The sequence below is a fragment of the Podarcis pityusensis genome, assembly GCF_964106645.2.
Source record: "Podarcis pityusensis genome assembly, chromosome: 1".
In the NCBI taxonomy this organism is placed as follows: domain Eukaryota; kingdom Metazoa; phylum Chordata; class Lepidosauria; order Squamata; family Lacertidae; genus Podarcis; species Podarcis pityusensis.
Window position 1 is genome coordinate 32786883 of NC_138028.1, and position 8916 is coordinate 32795798.

The window sequence follows — 8916 nt, forward strand, 5'->3', positions numbered from 1 at the left end:
TTTTATTCCATCGGTTGCATTGGAACTAAATCGCCTTTTCAGCCTCATTCTACTCAGTAAGGCCAATTGATTTTACTGGGATCTGCTCTCGAGGAAGTATGCACGCAATCCGGTGCTATGTAACGTTCCTCGGAAGGGACACTTACCATGTTCTCAGAGAGAGGCTTGCGCCCCCGTAGGATTGCAGGCACTGGCCCTAATACTTAACACTATTTCGAATAGAGGACAGGCTGAGAAGCCTCGGTCTCGCTTTAAGCAGCGATCCCGTGCACTAAACCGGCAACAAACACCACAGAACATAGCGGAATATAGGATCGCTCGACAAATAGAAAGGAGGGTGAACCTAGGCGACGTGCGTTCGACCGGTGTCCCACTGCTACCGATGGGCAAAGTTGCCCATAACTGGACCCACGCCCCACTGACTTCAACGGGAACGAAGTTCAATTAACAAAGTCTAGATCCAACCCACGGAAAATCTCTCCCACTGTGCCCCGCCCTCCTTGCTCAGAGCCCCTGAAACAAATTTCTGGACCGATTTGCTTGCTTCTACGAAGTGGTTCCTCATCCTTCGCGGCCGGCCACCAACGTTTGGGAGCAATGAAGACAGCACCCTGTAAGCGTAAAGGGAACCTCAGCCCATTTACTCGGAAGCAGCCCTATTCGAGTTAATGGCCGAGTGGGATCTGCAGAGGATCGCCTAACACAAAAGCAGGGGATACCGTCAGATTTACTGCGAAGCAAGACCCAAGCAAGTCTTGGTGCCACGCAGCCCCAGGGGCGTGGATCGGGGCCTCCGTCCCGGGAAGGGGGAGCCCCTGCTTTTTTTCCGCCGGGGACCCTTCTGCGGGGACTCTGGCCAGCCACCCCGCCCCCAGCCAGGCCAGGGGCGCGGGTCCCCAGCCAGGGAGGGATGGCGGGCGCGCAGGCTGGCTGGCCGCGAAGCTGCTCGGCGTGACTCACCTGGGCCGCTTGCCAAGCCGAGCCGCCTGGCCGACCTCGCTATTCATTGGGGCCGCGCGCGTCACGCGGAGTGACTCATTCACACGGAGGCTCGGGGCTGCTGGACGGCGCGGGGACGGGGCCAAAAAGGAGCGGGGAAAGCCCGTGCGCAATGAAGGCAAAACTGCCCCCAGGAGCTGCCTGGGGAGATGGTCAGGCAGACGGGGATCTGTGGGGGGGGGGGGCAGAGAGGCACACTTGGGGTCCATCCTGCTGCCCCCACCCCAACCCCAGAAGCGGCCACCAAGTGAAAGGGGTCGCCTCTGCTACCCACCCCCTCGAGCAAAGCCAGCCAGCCCTAGGCGCCGGCTGCTCTTCCCAATCCAAGCAGAGAGGGGGCTGCGCTCGCCTCTCTCTTGGCATCCCCCCTCGCCCCTCCCCTTCCCCACTGGAGGGAGGGAGGGAGGGGGTTGGAGGAAAGGAGGGGGGCAGTATTTTCCCGTTTCCCTCCTCCCTTCACGGGTCCCCACTTCTGCTTCTTCCCCCCCCCCCCCCAACAGCACGTCGGTGCGCTTAAGCCAATTACACCGCTTTGCGCCTAAAGTGCCGCCCCGGGGGAGTTGCGCACGGCCTTGTTTGCAGGTGCATCTCCGGCTTTGTAGGTGCGAACGTCTTTGTGCGGGCGGACAAATGGGGAGAGGAGGAGGAGGGGGGGGGAAGGAGGTGGAGAAGGAGGAGGAGGAAGAGGTGGGCGCTGCTGCTGCTGCTCCTGCTCCTGCCGCCGCCGCCGCTGGTGCGACGACGTAAGATCCACCTCAGCTCAACTCCCCTCGCATCCCAGCCAGCACTTCCTCACTTCCTCGAGTGGCTGTCCGCCGCACACCGCTTGCTGCTGCCTCTGCCGCCGCCTCCTCCTCCGCCGGGGGGCTTGATCGAGCCGCAGCTCGGCTTCCCCCGCTCCGGGACTGCGGGCGGGGGGGCTCCCCGGACCCGCCACTCGCCGGGAGGGGCTGGATGGTTACCCCGGGCAGGCTGGTTCCAGGATGTTAGGGACCGTGAAAATGGAAGGGCACGAGACGAGCGATTGGAACAGCTACTACGCCGACACGCAGGAGGTGAGCCGAGCGGGGTGCGAGGAGGGCTTGGAAAAGGGGCTCCGTCCGCCCCCTCGAGGTGTGGCGGGTGTGAGAGAGAGGGGGAGCCAGGGTCCGCTCCCAGAGCCCGACAAAGCCCAGGTCTGCCTCCCTCGACCTTCCAGCTGCACGGGAACCCGGGAAGGAAGGCGCCAAAGAGAAACTATAGAGGGCAGCGGGGAGATCTCCCTGGCCGTCGAGTGGACGGAAGACGGGAGTCCTTGGTTTCTTTCTAGGGTCTCGCCTTGGAGACCTACGGGCGCCCCTCCAACGCCTCTTGATTCTCAGTTAGGGCCTTGATGTGTGGGGCAGGGGGTGGGGTTGTTTGAGGCAAAGACCACTTCTAACCCTCCCGTCGGGGAACGCTTTCCGCCTCGTCGGCCGCCTTCTCTCTCCCTCCCACCTCTCACTTGGGCTGCTATTGCACTCTGCTGAGCATAACAATCGTTCGTGTGTACTTTGCAACACGCTTCTTTCAAGGCGGCGGCGGCGGAATAAAAACTGAAACGGGAGCAATTCTCCCCGCGACCGGCGGGTGGCGCTGCGGAGAATAGGATCTCTGGAGCCTGCGACCAGGAACCGGGCTCTGTTTTTTGCATTGTCCATTCATATCCACGTTCCTGATTTAACAATATGCTCCAAAGAACTTCCAAGAAAAGATCAAAGACGCGCAAACGAACAATAACGGGTGGAGGAGCATGTAAAACCCCGATGGGGCGGAGGGTGGGAGGGAGAGAGAGAGAGATGAATGGGGCCCTCTTAACTGAATAGGGAGTGAAAGGCCGAAAAATACCCCCCAAAATGGCTTCAGCTGCGAACTGAGCCTTACAGAACGTGAAAGGGAAAGTGACAAGATGATATGAACAAAAATAAAAGTGGGGGCGGGGAGGGAGAGGTACCCAGGATCAAGAAGGCCTGACGGCGTGTGTGCAAAAAATCAGATATCGCTCAACATTGCTTTCCTCCCCAGAGTTAATGTCCCGGGTTCATATGCGCTCCCTGCGCCGGCTGTAGACTCCGGCTGAACATGTGTTTGTGTAGGCTGTCGTATACCGGATTCTTATTTAATACTGAAGGGTCAACAGAGGCCAAGGAAGGGGTTTAGATTAAATGTATGCCTCTTCCCAGCGCCATAGGCACTCAGGAGGGGGGGGACCCTAAAATGCCGCTAGTATGCTAATATGGGGCCCTTCACTGGTAAGCATAATTCATCCTTCTCCGCGCCAGATTTCCCTCTCTCTCTCAATTTGATTTTCCAGTGTTCTATTGACAATTTTACATCCAGTTTTATTTATCGCTCACCCGCCCGCACACATTATTTTCCCATCCAGTCTTGCTCCGTGAAGGATACTTGACGTATTTGTTTTATAAATCGTAGCACGCCAGGCAAGGGGGGGGGAAATGATTCATTTATGGAGAAATAGTTTTATATAGAAATATAATGCTTATATAGAAATTATATTCTCCATCAGTTATGCTTAGTCACACTGCATAATCTTAGGATTGTTTACTAAAAAAGGGGGGAAAGTCAGAAGTAGGAGAACCGTCTGTGTATCACCCACAATATCACAACCACCTCTAAAATGTGCAGACGCTGTCGGAGAGATGTTCTGTAAGAAATCTCAGGCATATTATAAATCTCTTAGCTTTTAGGAATTTGAAATTCTAATTATATTAGAGAACCGTGACTACACCTACTGAACGTTTAAAACACAAGCGAACTAGGAAGCGAACCTCTGAGATACCCTTTCCCGGATTCAAGCCCAGCTAATAGCGTGCATTAGCTGCAGTTGTTTTAGTAATTACGTTTTTAAAAAATTAAGCGGGGGTTCGCTTTCTCAGTCTATTTTTCCCCCAGACTGATTTTTTTATTATTATTCTTTGGTCTGTTCTTTTATTCCAGACCGTTCTGTTATTTGGGATTCAAGGTGGGGAAACTGGCTGAATCTTAATTTAGACGGTCGAAAGGTTTGATGAAGCTTCAGTTGACTATAAACCTCGGGGAAATAGATGGGCGGAGGGAAGCTACCTTTCGCCCCCCACCTCCAAGAAAAGGCTGTGTTGTTTTGGGCCCAAAAGGTGCAGTTGTTCATTTTGTAGAAAACTTCCCGGCGGGCCAGGAATGTGGGGCAGCCAGCACAGAAGAGAGAGAGAGAGAAGGGGGACGCGGGGTTTGTGTCAAAGAGGCCGCAAAGTTTGTTTTTCCCACCAGCCTCTCTCTGAGACTTTGGGAAGCTTTGGGGCAGGAGGCCGAGGAGGAGCCACGACCTCGGAGAGCTCCATTTCGGCGCCTTGCAACAAGGCGCGGGGATTTCGGCCCGGCCTCCTTCGGGAAAGGCACCTGCCTCGGCGGCCTAGCCCAGTGGCAGATCCGCCACCCGCTTGGAGCAGCGCCGCAAGCCGTCGGGTTTCCCTCCTTCCCTTCCTAGGGATGCGCTTTCTTGTGGCGGCGAGGCTGGCGATCTTGGAGTGAATGGCGGCTTCTCTCTCACCGACCTTTCTCTTCCCTCGCTGTAATTCTTAAGTGTATTTAATTATCACTGGTGTTTCCCTCTATTTTTTTTTAAAAAATGAAATAGTACATGACCTGGCCTTGGAAAAGGGGAATCTCTGAAGGAGGCGCCGGGCTTCCTCAGATCCCACTTTAGACGCCCGCGGCAAGGATGTGGCGTGGCTTGTCTCAGCCGGCGCTTTGCCCTGGCAGGACCTGGGAAGGTCTGTGGGTGTCTGATCCTTTGGGCCCACTGGTTCTTCTCCCGCGTGTCCCCGAGTTCTGGTTTGTTGCGCGTAATTTGGCACCCGCAGCCACCCACACGCGCGGCCAGGATCTTTGCTTCCTAAGAACAGGGCCTCCTCTTAACAATGCAGGCCGCATCCAAACATCTCCACAACTCTTGTTTTTACTTTCTGTGGAGATAAAGGCGCTACAGCGGTTTGTGGTTGACCCTCCGCACTCTTTATTTTGAAGGAAGGAAAACGTTTTAACAGGATGGGCGCCAAGCTGCGACGCCTTCGGTGCAAATCGGGACCTTTTACGGATACGCCTTGGTTCTCCTATAAAGTTAGATCGAGTAGATTCATAATGTCGCTGTCCTTCAAATGCAAACCGTGTGTGTGTGTGTGTGTGAGAGAGAGAGAGAGAGAGAGAGAGAGAGACCTCTCCCCCTTTTCCTTCTCACCCCCCCCCCCAAATAAAACCCCTGATCCATCCAGGGCCAAGATATTTCTAGAGTTTGGAGGATCAACCTGGACACGCTCACTGCCCCTTCAGCGAACCCTGTGATAAATCGCAAACTAGAGACTAGGATACGGTTAAGAAGGTGCCGCTTTGAGTGTAGTTTGTGAGCGATAGTCGAGATCCTAATCCTCGCCGGCTGGTTGCGTGAGAAAGGAATCTTGCGAGAGCAGCTGGGAATTCACCGAGGTGACCAATAAAGGCAAAGGTTGGAAGGGACTGGGGCAGCCACTGGTGCCACGGAGGGAAGGGAGGTTAGGAAGGTAGGCAGGTGCGTTCCGGCTTCTCGCCTCCTTTCGGCCGTCTAAATTAAGATTCAGCCAGTTCCCCCCACGTCTAACCAGTGTCTCCCTCCGCAGGCCTACTCGACGGTGCCCGTGGGCAACATGAACTCTGGCCTGGGCTCCATGAACTCCATGAACACCTACATGAGCATGAACGCCATGACCACCAGCGGCAACATGACGTCGGGCTCCTTCAACGTGTCCTACGCCAACCCCAGCCTGGGCGCGGGCCTGAGCCCCGGGGCGTCGGGGGGCGCCATGAACAGCATGTCGGCCATGGGCTCGGCGCTCAGCCCCGGCGGCATGAACGCGATGGGCAGCCCGCAGGCCTCTCTGAACGGGCTGGGCGCCTACGGGGCCATGGGCCCTCCGTGCATGAGCCCCATGGGGTACGCCGCGCCGTCGCTGAGCCGCGGCGGACGCGACGCCAAGAGCTTCAAGCGCAGCTACCCGCACGCCAAGCCGCCCTACTCCTACATCTCGCTCATCACCATGGCCATCCAGCAGGCGCCCAGCAAGATGCTCACGCTGAGCGAGATCTACCAGTGGATCATGGACCTGTTCCCCTACTACCGCCAGAACCAGCAGCGCTGGCAGAACTCCATCCGCCACTCGCTCTCCTTCAACGACTGCTTCGTCAAGGTGGCGCGCTCGCCCGACAAGCCCGGCAAGGGCTCCTACTGGACGCTGCACCCGGACTCGGGCAACATGTTCGAGAACGGCTGCTACCTGCGCCGCCAGAAGCGCTTCAAGTGCGACAAGCAGCCCGGAGGAGGCAAAGCGGGACAAGGTGCCGTCGGGGGAGGAGGTGGTGGTGGCAACGGCAGCGAAGGCAGGAAAGACCCCGGAGGAGGAGGAGGAGGTTCGCCTTTGCACCGAGGCGCCAAAGGAGGCCAGCTAGAGTCCGCCCCTTCGAATCCCGGCTCGGGCAGCCCGCAAGGCCTGGACCACAGCGGGAGCGGAGCGGAGCTGAAGCCGTCGGTGGCCTCTTCCGCCGCAGCTGCCGCGGCTGCTGCTGCTGCTGCTGCCGCGGCAGCGGTGGCAGCGGCCTCCGTGCCCCCCGGGCCGAGCTTGGCCTCTCTGGGTCACCCGGGCCACTCTCTGGGTCACCACGAGTCTCAGCTGCACCTCAAGGGCGACCCGCACTATTCCTTCAACCACCCCTTCTCCATCAACAACCTCATGTCCTCCTCGGAACAGCAGCACAAGCTGGACTTCAAGGCTTACGAGCAAGCGCTGCAATATTCCTCCTACGGGGCCGGGCTGCCGGGAGGGCTGCCTCTGGGCAGCGCATCCATGGGCGGCCGGGGAGGCATTGAGCCCTCGGCCCTGGAGCCGTCCTACTACCAAGGTGTGTATTCCAGACCCGTCCTAAATACGTCTTAGCTGGCAGGGACTCGAGGGCGCACCAAGCAGCAATCTTCCTCCCCAGCAGGGCTGGTTGGTTTGGCCTCTCCCATCCTCCCCCTTCTCCTAGATCTCTCAGCCGAAACTGACGGTGCGTTTCCCCCAACACCATCCCTGCGAGGCGGGGGAAGCAAAAGGAGAAGGGGGCGGAGAGCAGAAGAAAGGACTGTTACTTTATTATTATTATTATTGTTATTGTTATTATTATTATTGTATCCCCCCCAATGCATAGTGTTTATTCTATTTTGGCCTGGAAAGTCCAGCAAATCGCATCCAACTCCGCAAACAGACACTGTATATACCGCCCACCTTCCCTCGCCATGACCACGAAAGATTGATTTCCAACCTGTAAATTATTATTATTATTATTAGTGGATTCCCCCCCCCTCCGCCCCACTTTAACCTTCTTCGGTGTAATCTCATCAATAAAAGCAGACCTACGAAGATGCCTTATTCTAGTGAGTCAGATCTCTGGCTGGCTTGCTCCTGCAAGGTCTCAAGACTGAGCTGTTCCAAGTCCCGCCCCCCCCCTCCAGCCCAGCCTTTAGATAAATAAATAAATAAATAAAAGGCAGAATGAGGTGGAACCGGGGGCCTTCTCTGCGTATACAGGCCTCTCCAGTTAAAGTAGTCCCAAATGGAGAGGTTTAAGTTAAATTTAAAATAGGAAGTCCTCCAGGGACAGGCGATACAGTGCTGAATATATAAATGCGCATATATATATATATATATATATATGCCAAGGGAGTCCTTGAACAGAACAGCCCCCGGTCCCACCAGAGCCTTGGGGAAAGGAAATCTCCTAACCAACCCAGAGTTGATCTGACCGGTTCGTAATGTCTCCTCTGGGAGAGATAGGTCACACACCCATGGACCATAGAGCCTGATCCTGAACCCCCCTGCCCTAACTCTGCAAAGTGACAGGGGTCGCGGCTGGATATGGATGCAAAGTCGCACGGGTCGCAGTCGTTTTAATTTCCCCCTCCCTCCAAGCTGTTACTAAAGCGTCTCCTTCACCGGGAAGCGCCCTGGCCACGTGGACGGCTGGATATTTAATCCCAGGACCCCTTCCCCGCCGCGTGCATTCTCGAACTATATCTATCCGTAACAACAATAATTATTGTCATTCTCCTCTCCCTCCCCCGAATATTTTAAGATAGAAGGGGTTCTCTCCCTCCCTCTCCTCTTCATCAGATCAGTCTATGACCAGTCATGATTCTGCCCCTCTCGAATTTCTTGTGGCCGCTTAATTATCGCCGTTGTTAGCACGTTCATCCAGTGTTAATGCACTTTCCACCGTTTTCTTTTTTACACGATGTTTTAGCCTAGCCAGACGGGTTGCTTCCCTTCCTCCTCCCCCCCCCCCCACTTCCCCTCCCTGTTCGCTTTCACGACGTCCTTAATTTATTTGCACGGTTTTATTACTTTCTTTCTTTACAGCTTGAAAGTGCTTTTAAATGACGGTTTTAAAAAAAATGACACACACCATTTTAAAGAAAATTAAAAAAAATCTTAATTTTATAATAAATGTGATTGTAATTGAAAAAAATGTTTTGATTTTTTTAAAGGAAAAAAAATGACAATATAAGCAGCGACGTATGTTTTTGGGTTTTTTTGCACCCCCTTTCTCTCTCTCTCTCTCGATCATTTGCAGTTAAGGACTTTAAATAAATCGAATATTATCAACGAGAGAATTTTTTGGGTTATTTTATTTTGTTCCATTATTGGGTAGGATGGATAAGTCTATATTAATTAAATTGTCTGGAATAGAAAAATAGATGGAGGGGGTAAACAAAAGATGTTGGTCCCCCCCCCCCCCACTTTCCTAGTTGATAAATTAGGAGCTCACAGCGGTTTCTGTGATACAGAAACGCATTCTTAGTAGACGCACATTAAATATTTTTTTAAATGTACTGAA

At 54.6% G+C, this 8916-nt stretch overlaps 1 protein-coding gene across 2 annotated transcripts; it reads left to right on the forward strand.

Annotated features, from left to right (window-relative positions):
- The first annotated feature begins 1682 nt into the window (after positions 1–1682).
- Positions 1683–8692, forward strand: FOXA1 (forkhead box A1). 2 transcript variants are annotated; one of them, XR_013984859.1, is made up of 3 exons: positions 1683–2054; positions 5667–7668; positions 7814–8692. XR_013984859.1 is itself a non-coding variant. In XM_081001255.1 (2 exons), the coding sequence occupies exons 1-2, from the start codon at positions 1983–1985 to the stop codon at positions 6975–6977; spliced, it is 1383 nt and encodes a 460-aa protein (XP_080857381.1). In that variant the 5' UTR covers positions 1683–1982; the 3' UTR covers positions 6978–8692. The 2 variants fall into 2 exon arrangements, 1 of the variants encoding a protein (XP_080857381.1); XM_081001255.1 differs by having other exon boundaries at positions 5667–8692.
- Positions 8693–8916: the final 224 nt, after the last annotated feature.